The following is a 13658-nucleotide window of genomic DNA, read 5'->3' as shown; positions in this document are numbered from 1 at the left end:
TGAACCTACTTTGCAGAAAAATCCAACCGCCAAATTGAAATTTTCTGTCTTTTTCCAGATATATTTATTGGTGTTCATGTATTTCAGAATGTAATAAATGTAATCTAACCAGCTTCCTTGTTGCTAAAGAAGAAGGTATCCACCAGCATCACCATGTTTCATCATGATGGGTGATGTGTTCAGGGTAATGTGCACACAAAGCATTTTGCATTTTGTAAGTTAAAAAAATTAATTACATTTGGATTTATCTCCCATAGTGTTTTGCTGTGTCAAACTGCACTTCTCTGACTCTTTATTTTTAAATTAACTTGCCACAATACCATAAAATATGTGTAAATTACACGACTAAAAGTTGACCTTTTAATAGACTTTGAAAATGTGTTTGCTATTGTGAAAAACTCAATTTTTAAAAGATGGATTGTTTGATCAGTAATGAGAAGTTCAAAATGATTGCTTCATTACTTAACCTGCCTGCTGGTGTTTACGATTGAATACGTTTACTAATGTTCTCCAACATCAAACCTCTGATACCTTCATAGAACCGCTGTGTTTATAATGACATTAATAAACCCAAAGGTAGATTCTGTTTACTAATTGGGTGTCTTATGAAGGTAAAATAGATTGTTTTTAAGGTATTTAATTTGTGCCTGTCACATTAAAGATTGTGGCCGGAAATTTAACAAAAATAGAGGCACGTTAGAGAAAACTTACACTGCGAATGCTGCTGTTTCCGAGCGGACCTTGAAGGCAGCAGCTGTCTCCGCCCGGTGGGCGCTGTGGCAGCGGCCAGCCGCAGTTCCCCGGATGCTGTAAGACCAGGTGCACTCTTTATGACACTGCAGAGACCTGCACCGTCCCCGAACCTCATCAGGACACCCGGTAATGCTTTGTCCTCTTGCCGGGGCTGCCTCTCGGACGTCTGAAATGTCATTTACCCGGCGGCCTCCACCCTCCCTCAGAGAATAAAGCGATGGGACGGCGGTGAAATGAAGACCGACACCGGGAGAAGAATTTGAGCTGCTTGTTTATAGCTCGAGTGGAGGTGGGGAAGCTAGCAGTTAGGCTGGCCAGAAAGCTCGTACCCGGCGACGGCGGCTCAAATATCGGATTAGCTCAACCATGGCTGGGCTCATCAAGAAGCAGATCTTGAAGCATCTCTCCAGGTGGGTGTTTAGTGGAGGTTAGCAACAGAGTTGTAGATTCAGCTGTCAGGTTGCCATAAACTGGCTTCTAACACATTATTGCTGTTATTTTGGGAACAAATTCAGCTCAACGTGGGATGTTGTTACTTACAATGTGCCTGTCAGACAGTGCGCGGGGTTTAGAGACTGAGAGAGACGTTAGCTAAAGGGTTAGCTCCTTAGCTAGCTCTCCTTTGCTAAAGCAGGTTGAACGGGCTGTGAGTGAATCAACAATCTCAGCTTTCACATGCTGTCACATTATTTCCAGGGTGGCGCAGTTAAGAAACAACTTGACGTATTTTTAATACATTTTCGCACGTTGTAAACGGTTTAGATTAAATTTTCGCGGTTAACTATAAGTCCATTTCCCTGGACAGTCGGTTGAATTAAATGAACAGAAACACAAATTGAGAGACGGGGGAAAAATCACACATAAAGCAAATAAATAATTTAAGTTTGATATAGTTTCATATCAGGAAGGTAGACATGATTCAGTGAGTCGTTAAGATCCCCTCACTGTCTTCTGCAGGGCTCTCAACACCCACCCATTCACAGCCGTGTTGATTTTATTATATATATAATAAATAATAAAAAATATCTATTCTATTTTTATTATAATACTAAATATTTTATTATATTTCACGAATATAATAAAATCACAGAATACTCTAATTTATTATTACTAATAATTTGCTTATTTTGACATTGGATTAAGCAAGTCCTATAAGGATCTTTGTATTATCATTATTATTGCTATTCAGTTACAGTTTTCTTAATATGATAGATATAAAGAAAAACAAAACGAATATCTTAAAACCATAAACTTTATTTTAAAATATATAATTTCCCCATTAATTGCAAAGGTTTTTATGCCTTTAACATTATTTTTATGTGTGTTACTTTGTACCTAAAGTTAAATGAATCTTAATTTTTCCTCAGAAGCTAATAAATGGCAGTAGAAGGGTGGATTTGAGTTATTTATAGATTGTATGTCCTGCTGTTATGAGTAGCATTCGGCTCCACAGAGCTTTCCATGAATTATTTATTTTTTCCACCGTCTCTCGAGGGACTTTCAATGCTTCCCTGTTTTGTTCCTGGGAAACCTTGAAGCATGCAGGAAACAGAATTTATAAACATTTTATTTGAAATGAATTTTAAGTGGATGTAATTTATCTTTGGGGTCTGTTGAGTGTTTAAAAACTGAAGCAGCTCGATGGTAGTGTCAGAAACGACTCTCTAGCTCAGGGAGTTGGACTTTGACACCGAATTTCATCAGCATGCTGCTTTGTCCTTCACACACCTAAAGCCAGAGGCAGCACTTGTCCTCCTCTGTCCTCGTGTACTTGTGTGTATCGACAGTGAGTAAGTGTGTTTTTGTGTGACTGTGCGTGCCCTCAGCAGCGTCAGCAGGAAATGACTGGAGGAGTAGCGATGTCGTTCAGCTTTTAGGCTGTTTGCGTCGGCCTTATTGGTCGGTTGCAGAGCAGACGCTGACCTCTCTCCCGGGCAGCCAATCCGGCGCCTGTCCTGTGGAGTGACATCACAGAAACGGTGATGCTGTCAGAATGGCAAAGCACCATTACCTCATTTACTCCTCTTTGAGGGTTCAGCGATTGTTGTATACTACGCGCCAGCATGTTTCTTCACCTGCATCACTCAGGAACAGTTTGTTCTCGAGCAGCTTATTTATACCCACCATAGGTGTGCTTACACAGCTACAGGTTATGGAGGAGGTGTCAAAATCTAAGCTCAACCTTCACACCTATGTGTGGCAGAGGACATCTGCCTTTCTGATTCTCCTCAGGTTTGCATCAGATTCAGAGTAGCGTCACAAGTGAGCCTCCCTGTGCTAGAGGTTAATCAATAAAGGTTTTCATAGAAGGATATGTCCAGGTAGCTCCTAGGGGAGACTTGAGACTAACTGTGTGTTTTGTGTGCAAAAGAGATCCGGGTTTGTGAATCGACTCAGAAGTCTGGCTACTGGCCAGATTCTGTTACACAGACACAAACAGCACACCCCTCACTGAATGGCACCTCTAGGGAAGATGTGTGACAATGCTTCATGATGAATAATCTAATAGTCACTTCATACTCAGAAATGTAGAGAAATCCAGTCAATTTCTCACAGAGGGATTTTGTTCCCACTTAAATTATAATCTATTGTTAGGAATGCAAACAAGCAATTTAATTTATTCTTTACCCCTCCAGGGGGTCTTTTGTGGGCTCTAGTGTTCCTTATATGACAGTAGGCTGACAGGAAACGGGGAAGGAGAGGGGGGAAGACATGCGGCAAATGTCGTCGGGTCCGGGAGTCGAACCCGCGACGGCCGCGTCGAGGACTCAAGGCCTCCAAATACGGGTCGCGCTAACCGCTACGCCACCATGGCACGCCCCTAGTAAACAAGCAATTTAAGATTAATTGTCAATGTATATTAACCATTTAGTGTTGCAGTTTGGCTGCCATCCCTCAGAGGGCGCCACTGGTCATCCTGAAACGGAGGTGTTGATACAGAAATAAAGATGGCGGAGCTATCCCAGTCCGATAAAGAGAAACTATGGGATGCAAAATGCACTTTATTTGGTTCTGTTGTGAAATATAAGCACTCGACAAGCTCCTTAAATTTCAGTGTTTTTTTTGTTTTTTTTAAATCCAGCATATTCTGAAAAATTTAGCCCTTTACGTTATGGAAACAGTCAATCTACTTCATACAAGAGAAAACTCAGGTTTTTAAGAAAATGACCACTTATCAATTAATTGTTAATTGATCAACAAGATTAGTCAACTTTAGATTTACTCTTTAATCAATAACTTGTCTCTAATTGCTATAAATCTTGCTGCAAACATTTATTTGCACACCAAGCAATTGCTGTATAATAAATGTAATTAAAGCTTTTATGAATTTTATTTAATTGGTCTGTGACCAAATATTTCCAGTGCACAAATTTTTGTTTAGTGTTATTGCTAACTTTGAAAATGTTTATTCCACTTAAAGTTAATAGTCATATTACTTTAATAAAATATGCTGGTTAAGGTTTATGACCGAGGAGGTAGCGCTTTTATTAAATATCTAAACAAGTCCTCCTTTTTTATATCATACTCAATGCCGTCTTTGTTGCATTTATATGAAGTAATAATCCTGACATTGATGAGTCAAGATGATCCCACCCTAGGCCTGTCGCGATAAACGATAAATCGATTAATCGTACGATAAATTAAAACTATCGACGTCATTTCAATTATCGGCATTATCGTTTCTTCCGGCCTTTTTCTCTTTCTGTTGATGACACCGAATGAAAAAAGGCTCAACTCCGGTGCTCTCCACTGACCCTCCCTTCCTCATTTCCTCAGTGTAAAGCCCAGCGCACACGACACGATCTTAGAGCTGTCTGCCGATTGTCGGCCCATTTTCAAAACCTGACAGACCACACATTAGCCGACAGAAATCCTAGGTATAACGGTTCGATCGGGTTCGTTCCTGCCGTGTGGTGTCCAACAATGGGCACAAAATAATGGCTACAAGTCCAGTGAACTAATTTTAAAACCAGGTATTAATCAATGCTTTACTACAATCTACCTGCAATGCACGTGGCTAGTGTCATCATAAAGTCCTGAATGAATGAAAATCATTATAACCTGTTTACGTCACGTTAACGAAGTACAGCTGAAAAGTTACCGGGTTTATCAACTGCGGTAGCAATTTCGCTCCAACTCCTCCTCTTGTCATTTCTATATTCTTTGCATGTTGAATAAACATTAATGTTGTTTCCACATATCATCTCCAATGTCCGCTGGACTTCGTTGTGTCCTGTCAGCTGTTTGGGATTCCCCGATGTAATTTCCCCTCAGAAAACACGGAGGAGAATCTGCGCTTTCTGATTGGCTACCTGTCACATTCAACAGGCTGCGTTAAAGCTCTTTTCCGTCCCTGGAGGATTGGTTTCACCGTGAAAAATGGCTCCATTGTTGCTGCTGTGTTTGTCATCGTGAGCTCATTTTTTTCATCCTGCAGTAAGCTGTGTGATGATGATGCAAAGCAGCGATGAGCTCCGCTACGCTCAGTGTGGTGGGAAAGCTATTACTGCATGAGTCATGACTGAGTGTGGGGCAGTGGGTGTCTAATCAGCACAGCTCTGTGAAGCCCTTGTAGGGGTGTGTGTGTGTATGTAGGCTCTGTGTTAGGAATGTGTGTGTATTCTACGTTTGGCCAGGATTCCTGCAGACTTTGGCATCCAGCTGCTGTGTAACCAGGGTTTAGCTTCTTCTAGGTGAGACCTGCAGCTTTGTTGAAATGGTTGTAAATATTGGCCATTGTTGGGTTTTTAATTTCTGCTTTGGGATCCTGACTTCAGGTAGCTTTGAACTCTAAAAACCAGGAGACGTGACGTTTTAGAGCAAAACAGGAAGTTATTCAAAGTGAATTCAAAATGAGGTCAGCCCTAGGGAAAATGTAACTAAAATGATTCAACCCTAACAGTTAATTGGGTTCATCAGCAAAAATATACAAGTTAACAGCTGTTTGCAATTTCAATAGCTCAACAAAACTAACATTACATGTAGTTTCTCTTAGGGATGCATGATTTATCTTTTCCACTTCCGATATGTGAGGATTAGTATCAGCCTATACCAACTGATCTGATTCAGCAAAACAGCTGAATTGATGTAAAACATTTTTCTTTTTTTTAACAGTCATAAATGTACTAAACTACAAATTTCTTTGATACCTGCACCAGTACAGCATTTAAATACGCCTCTAGCTTCATAATATATTGGAGTCAGTGTAATTAGGAGTACAACAGCAGCGTTTACCCCAGTGTATTATAAGCCTGGCGGGGCACCAGGCTTTACTTGTGCCCCACAGCATTGCTTATTTATTGAAGTTTTTTTTTTAAAATGGCATTTTTTAAGACTTTCCACTTTATAGTTGGTGTTCAGATATTAATCTTCCAATAACATGTAATTATAGAGTGATATTTTTAAATTTCCAGTTTATTTTAAACATTTTTTTAACTCAAAAACGCAGCGGACTGCTGGATGAATGACTCCCCGAGCGTCACAACCACCGGGTTTAGTAAGTTTTCTGGGGGAAACCTTGCACAGCCAATGTAAAATAAATGGTAAAGAAACTAAAAGTGACAAAAAGGAACAAACCTTCAGAAAGTGCAATTAGGAATTTGAACTATAAATAAATATATATCAGGACTGATGTATCTAGTTTCCCTTAATTAAATACTTCTGCTTATTTATCCAGCGGTGAGCAAATTATGAACTTTTAGGATAGAGTTCACAGCCTTTAACAGCTCAGGTATTTGAGGTGCTCTATTTCTAGCACATCTTATGCAACTAATGAAGCTCTTAATTGTTTACATCAGTTCTGTGCCAGTGAGACCTCACCTGGTTTGCAAATCTCTGCTCTTCATTAAAATATTATTTAGAAGTTGGAATAACACTGCAACGATCATTAAATGTATTCACTCTGCCTTCTTTTAATTAAAATAAATAAGCACAGTAGGGTGTGTGCTTTTCTTTTTTTTATCAGTCACTCACTCCATCATTTCTCATCTTTAGTGATGTTTGTATTTCAATCATATTTGTCTAGATTTCAGCCTAATGTCTGACATCTACATAGACTACCAGGAACCGTGTCCAGAGCAGTAAATCAAACAATCAACATACAAAAAGAGAAGATCCATACGATGCATTTCTAGGTAATAAATAGGTTATTTTATTAAATAAATTTAGAAGGAATGAGGATTTAAAATGTGAATTGGCAACATACCAGAAAAATAATGTATTACTTAGAGCAGGCTTAAATCTGAACTCTTGTGTTTTTTTATTTTTTATTTTTATGGTTAATCACATCCTCCTTGCTATAATATAGATAACACAGTCTGCGAGCTCCTAAGAGCGATTTGTTCTTTCACAAACGCAGTCTGCGCCTGGTTCTTCACTTCTGCTCACTTAGAGCCATGGAAATGGTTGCAACCCCTGAATTCAGTCATTTGGAAGAAAGACACAAGCCTTCTTGGGAATACTTTATACACATTCATGGAAAAATAATAACCTAAATAAATGCAAGAGCCTCTTTGTTCAGTGTTGTTTTCTTTCTCTTTTATCCCTCGGTAAACTTTGCCTGATTAAAATTCTCACGCCTTTACAGCAGAGCAATGCCCTGTGGATATTTGTTGTTGCACACGCCGTCTCTCCTGTTTGTCTTTTTATATATTTCACAATTTAGGCCGCCTCCGTCTGGGTGGATAAAATAAGCTGGCTGTTGTCTGACTCACTCTGGTCATTTTTCCTTAAGGCCAGACTCCTGCTGGCATCGCTGTCATCAGGCTGCACCACAAATTCATCATCAGGGTTACGCAGAAAAGCTGTTTCCATTTTGCAAATCCACAGACGTTTGCACACAGTTTGGTGTGCCAGAAAGTCTTCAGTGTGTAATTAAGAGAAAAGATACATTCTCATAGTTGTAGACATGTTTCCGTTTAATTTAGCAAAACTACAAACCATAAGAGGAACTGGTTTGATAGCTGAAGATGTCTTTAATATGTATTTAATTGATGAGGTTAAAAATTGAACATAAATGCTCAAATAAGAGACTTGGGTTACATTTTTGCAAAGCTGGTTCTGATTTTTCTGTAAGGACTATAGCATTTATATTTCAGGCACCAGATTGATGGTAAAAAATCTAAACTTTGAGTCTTTTTCACTCACTAACAACCTCCACTCTGAATTTATGAGTGTCACCTGGAATGGTGCATTCACTAATGGGAGAAATTATTGGATTTTTTAGACTCTTACTGGCCAGTGAAGCAGAAAATTATCTCAGCTCAGCTACTAGCCTGTTTCTATTGGCTCTCTGGTGAAAACTTTGTGTGGTTTATTGTGTTAAAATTGATTTAGGAGTGCCCTGCGACAGACTGGCGACCTGTCCAGGGTGTACCCCGCCTCTCGCCCGGAACGTAGCTGGAGATGGGCACCAGCAACCCTCCCGACCCCATTAGGGCCAAGGGTGAACAGAAAATGGATGGATGGATGGATTGATTTAAGAGAAGAATTTTATAATTTTTTCTCTTAATAAAGAATTAATAAAATTTTTTATTACTTCACCAAAATGTGCACCAAAAAATTGGTGCATTTAAAAAAAAAAAATCTACAACCTTTTGGGACAAAAGACCTTTAAGTTGATCTTTATGTCAAAGGAAAAAGTACTTTTGGAAAGTTGTGCTCTTTAACCTTCAAATGGGACTAATGCAAGTTTGGATATTACTGTTGAGTCGTTAATATTTCATTTAAGCGGTGGAAAACTACTCGCTCTCCACAGTGGTCTCCTATAACCTTTTTACGAACCTGGTTTTGGTCTGATGAGCGCAGACTTGCTGGCTGGGATAATGGCTGAAGTGCATTGAGACGAAAAGGACGGGAAATATGACTATACTCAAACTGTTGTATTGGGAAAAAGGTCCGCAGGTGTGATTTTTCTTTAGTTTTAACTCTAATAGTACTGATGGCAATGCTGCTGATTGCAAACATTTAGCAAAATTACAGTATTGATTTATTTATGGAGTTGAAGCAGGAGGTGACCAATGAGAGGCTGAGAAGCCAGATAAGGAGCGAGAGGGTAAGCCAAACTAGCTGCTTGATACTTGATCAGCTGCTTAAATGAATATTTCACTCATCACATGGTGGAGAGGCTCCCATAGCATCATCCTCAGAGACAAACTTAACGTGCCTTTCTCTGAGAATCCACATTTTGCTTTTTAAGGGCCTGTTTTAACTTGTTCTGCTGTGTCGGGGATTTGTTTATGACCCTACAGCTGAATAATTTACCTGGATTCCAACACAGTCAGGAGATTATGTTGAGTGGAAAACAACCCTAACTTGACTGAATCAGCTTGTTGAATCAAAAGGCTGTTCAGTGGAAGGTTTCTTCTGTTCTGCTGCTAATGAACCTCCTCATTATGTCTCCTGCTGGATGTAGCTTCTATCTGTCTACCTGAATCCAATTGCTTACTGGTGTTTGGTTTGCACATCTTTTGTTTGGAATTTGGTTCAAGTCTTATTCTTTTGGTTCTATGTACCTTTTGATATGGGTTTTTATATTTATTTGTATCATAACGTCAATGTCTGATTTGGAAAAATAACTAGCCAAATTCAGAATTCCTTGTTCATTAAGCTTCGTCATCACCTTGTTGTATTCAGCCCTCTGCTGGACTATAATGTTTGGTAATTTAGAGATTCTGGTTCCAATAGGTCACATGTGTCAAACTTAAGGTCCGTGGGCCAAATCCAGCCCGCCATAGCTTTGTATGTGGCCCTCTAGATTCTAGACTAAACACTAAATGTGCTTATCAATGAACTCAATGTAGTTTTTATGTTTACTGCCAAATTATATCAATCAGTCCCTCCAAATTCACACAAAATCAACAAATCCCAACACTTTTTTGCGCTAATTCATACTTGGGAGTTTATTGGAGATTTTTTTCAATAATTGTCAAAAACTTTACTTGTACTAAACAGCTGCCTCAGCCTTAATTGATGTCAGATTATAATCCATCATCTATACAGCGAGTAATAAAAAGTCGTATTTACTGCACAAATATCGCAAATATTTCCAAATTAGATTTTTATTGCAAACAATCACAAAAAGTATCACAAAATCTTGAAGATGTTCAGTAATATTATTTAACTTTAGGAATTCATTGATATTTTAACATTTTGTGAACATGTTTTATGAACGCATTCAGGCACAACCGGCCCTTTAAGAGCATTCATGGTCTTTATTTGGCCCAAAACTAAAAGGAGTTTGACTCCCCTGCAGTATTTTAACTATCCATCATGTGCTTCTTGAATAATTGGCTCCAGATCGAGTCATTCATGCACTATTGCAGGGGTGCCCAAAGTCGGTCCTCGAGGCCTGGCATCCTATAGTTCTCTCCCTCATAGTACCAACAACATTTCCAGCATGTCAATGTTCTTCGTAGGCCTTCTAACAAGCCATCGTTTGATTCAGGTGCGTTAAACCAGGGAGAGAACTAAAACATGCAGGATGTCGGCCCTTGAGGACTGACTTTGGGGACCCCTGCACTATTGGCTTGGGATGACAAAGTTTCACAGCAGCTACATGTAAAACACCAAAGATTTAGCAAAAAACCTCAGATAGGAATCCAGTTCTTTGCTTTCTGTGGGATCAGCCTGACAAGTTTTTCTGTCTGTTAGCAGCCATCTTGGAGCTAGCTACCTAACGCATGCTTTCTGCAATCACTTAAACTGTTAACTGGTGTCTTTCAATGCTAATTCAAGCAACTATGACAACCATAAACTTCTCAATCTCCTAATTTCTAGTAGATAACATGAACTCCTGAATTGAGCCATGAGCTCATGTGTTAAGCTAGCTAGGAGCTTAGTGTTCAACCCGAGGCTATTGGGTGAGTTGCTAGGATTGCCTAGCAAGTTGTCGACTTTAGAAAGATTTAGTGTAATGTGATCAAATATAATGGAGTTACGGCACATTACTGGTCTAATCCTTAAAGCCATCCACTCCAAGTCCTGATGCTACAATCCCACATGGAAAATTTATGGTTTGTTACCAACTTCACCTCAAAATCCAACCTGACTACCATTAAAAACAGTTTAGTTTATATCTCATCAAATCAGACACCTAGTAGTACTAGATAACCCTTGTTGCAGTGAAGCTGTTTGAATGTATCAAAATCATTGTTGGTGAATTGAGTTCCTTATAGCCTGAACAACTAGAAACCCATTTAATTGGTTTTCTAACCTCCAACCGAACTGGGGCGAATATTTTTGCCAATTTGATCCAGAGATCTTCTTACAACTAGCAATTTAATTTCTGTTTATTACCAGTTACCAACAAAGGTTTTTATTTACAGTCAAAGTATGAGCTTTGATCCTGTCAGTGGGCAGCTTTAGTCTGATTGTGTGTGAAAGATTCGCTAACTAGCAAGCTTAGTGTTGCCTCAATTATTGGTGTTGTGCTCTTTCTTGTGTTAAAGTATAATTTTTATTACTTTTGTGGTGCAGAAAACAACAATTTATATCTGCTTTGCTGTTTGATGACCAAACAAGGTTGTCAAACATTGTCAGTTTGTACTGTAGTAGCAGATGGTGAGATTGGTAAATCATTTCATTAGATTGAGCTGCAGAGATTAGTGGGTCAATAAGACCTTTAGTATCAGACCACTCTGGTAACTATTAACTAATGGTGTGGGTGGAAACACTCAGGTCATAGGCATCCCGGTTGTGTGTTTAAATGTATGAAAGAGACCAATATTTGCTCACAGATCTTAACCTGGAACATTTTTTATTAGCCTGTCTTTATTATGTGGGTGCAGAAGCCACATTGTTTATGTAATTTGTGTAAAAAGCCATTTTTAAATGGTAGTTTGAATTTATTTAGATAAAAAAGTAATCCAAAACAGACTGGTCCCACGTGGAGGAAGTAATTGCCTTTTATACCCAGACTGTCACCTTTGACCTCAATAAAGTATTGGTGTTTATAACAGCTTGAATTGGGTCTTTTCCATTTCAGTGGCCCATTGCTCCAATTTGAGGGTTTTTGAGCATAATTTACCTGTTTAATGTCTCAATCAGATTTAAGTTTTGACTTTGACTAGCCCACCCAGAACCTTTGTCTAGACTGACTTTAGTCTATTTGGTCTTGATCAGCTCTGATAAAAGAAATGACTGACAGTTTTTGGGCAACTCTATTTGTTTCAAAGTGATTTCAGGTTATAACTTAAGTAAAGTCTTTCCAAACTGTAAATAATGATTGTTTTAGGGCTGAAACGATTAATTGTAATAAATTCATTATTGAAATAATTGTCAAGTAACTTGGTAACCAATTAATTAACTGGAGTAGAGTCAGAAAAGGTCATTTGTTGAATAAATAACATATTTAGAGAAGTAATAAAGCCAAAACTATATAAGTTACATACACATTTTGAATTTAGAATAAAAGCACTTTTGTCTGTAAATATGTTTTACACTAATCTCCTCAAGTGGAAAAGTTATAGCTTCACTTTGTTCAAATTCACTAAAGGAATTTTGTGTTATTGCATTTAACTGCAAACCTACAGTTATGTTTATTTGCATCTTTAAATGTTTTTTCTTATCCTATGAAAAAACTTAAGAGGTTAAATGAAAAATCTGGAAAATGTGGCTTTTTTTATGAGATTAATTTATTAATTGTCAGAAAGTAGTCGTTAGTTGCATCCCTAAATTGCTTTAATTCTTCTCAAAGCAAAGTTTTAATTCATGTGGGTTGCCCTGACAACACTGCTCAAGGTAATAGTGTGAACATTCATGAAACTCATGGCTAGATACAAATTAAAATCCAAAACAACAATCAAAAATAACACACAAAACATGATAAATCCAGTTTTTACCATTTGGGAATATTTCTACCCTGGTAGATTTATCCCTGGTTCCAACTAGAAACTATAGAAATATTAGTTTATGTTAAAATTTGAGTTTTGACATTGAGTTTTGACAGGACACTTTCCAAACCCTTAGACGTGGGTGTTTTCTTGTTTTGTTTTGTGAACATCTCATGCACCAGCAGCATATCCGGTGGCGACTGTTTGCCAACAACTCCCCTCCTATAAATATCCTCAGCCTCTAAGCTTGGCGCTGTCTCGTTGTCTTGTAGGTTTGCTAAGAACCTGTCGCCGGATAAGATCAACCTGAGCACACTGAAGGGGGAAGGCCAGCTGACCAACCTGGAGCTGGACGAGGAGGTCCTGCAGAGTCTGCTGGACCTGCCCACCTGGCTGGCAATCAACCGTGTGTTCTGCAACAAGGCGGCCATCAGGGTGAGGGCAAAACAAGGATTTCAAATTATGCCCCAGACTTATTTGACATGGAGTTATTTAAGGACTCAAGTGAAGTCACGTGTGTGTATGCACACTTGCTACATTAGGCAAATCTTGCATTATGATTTTCGTGACTGGTGAGGCACAGATTGCCTCAGAATCAAATGTACAAATCTAAAATCCAATATAGGAGCTAATATTTTAATTTTGACCATAACTAATTAATGTTTTTAATCAATGTAACATTGCAATAAGCAAGAAAAAATATATTTAAAAAAAAATTTTTTTTTACTGACTTTTTTTTCTGAAAAAAAATGATAAATTATATATTATCCTTTACTTGCAAATGAAGACTTTGAAATATTTATATCACAATGTTATAAAATAAAACATCCTTCTCTTTAATTTTTCTTTAATTTTTAAAAATCTGGCAACCACAAGAAGAGTGGTCTTTAAAGGTTCTATTCTGACTGTATTCTTGTATTTCTTCTGCTGTTTTCAGTCATTTCAATGTGTAGAAGAGCACGTTTTGCCTGTTGTGCTCAGCACTGCCCCCTATCAGTGAGGCATGGTACTTTCTGCCTCACGCATTTTCACAGAGCATTTATGGCTGATCAGAAAGACTAATTATGTTATTCG

At 38.4% G+C, this 13658-nt stretch overlaps 1 protein-coding gene across 4 annotated transcripts in view; it reads left to right on the top strand.

Moving 5' to 3' along the window:
- The first annotated feature begins 765 nt into the window (after positions 1–765).
- bltp3b (bridge-like lipid transfer protein family member 3B) overlaps positions 766–13658 on the top strand; it is a 42122-nt gene continuing 29229 nt past the window's right edge. For 3 of the 4 annotated variants that reach the window (XM_028044342.1, XM_028044341.1, XM_028044340.1), the window contains exons 1-2: positions 767–1163; positions 12857–13019. In XM_028044342.1, the coding sequence (XP_027900143.1) occupies positions 1120–1163; positions 12857–13019 (207 nt within the window). In that variant the 5' untranslated portion in view covers positions 767–1119. Of the gene's footprint in view, positions 1164–12856; positions 13020–13658 lie in introns of all 4 variants that reach the window. The other variant, XM_028044338.1, reaches the window with a different exon arrangement.

Source organism: Xiphophorus couchianus, chromosome 17, assembly GCF_001444195.1.
Source record: "Xiphophorus couchianus chromosome 17, X_couchianus-1.0, whole genome shotgun sequence".
Lineage (NCBI taxonomy): Eukaryota > Metazoa > Chordata > Actinopteri > Cyprinodontiformes > Poeciliidae > Xiphophorus > Xiphophorus couchianus.
This window is presented reverse-complemented; position numbering and strand designations above follow the sequence as displayed.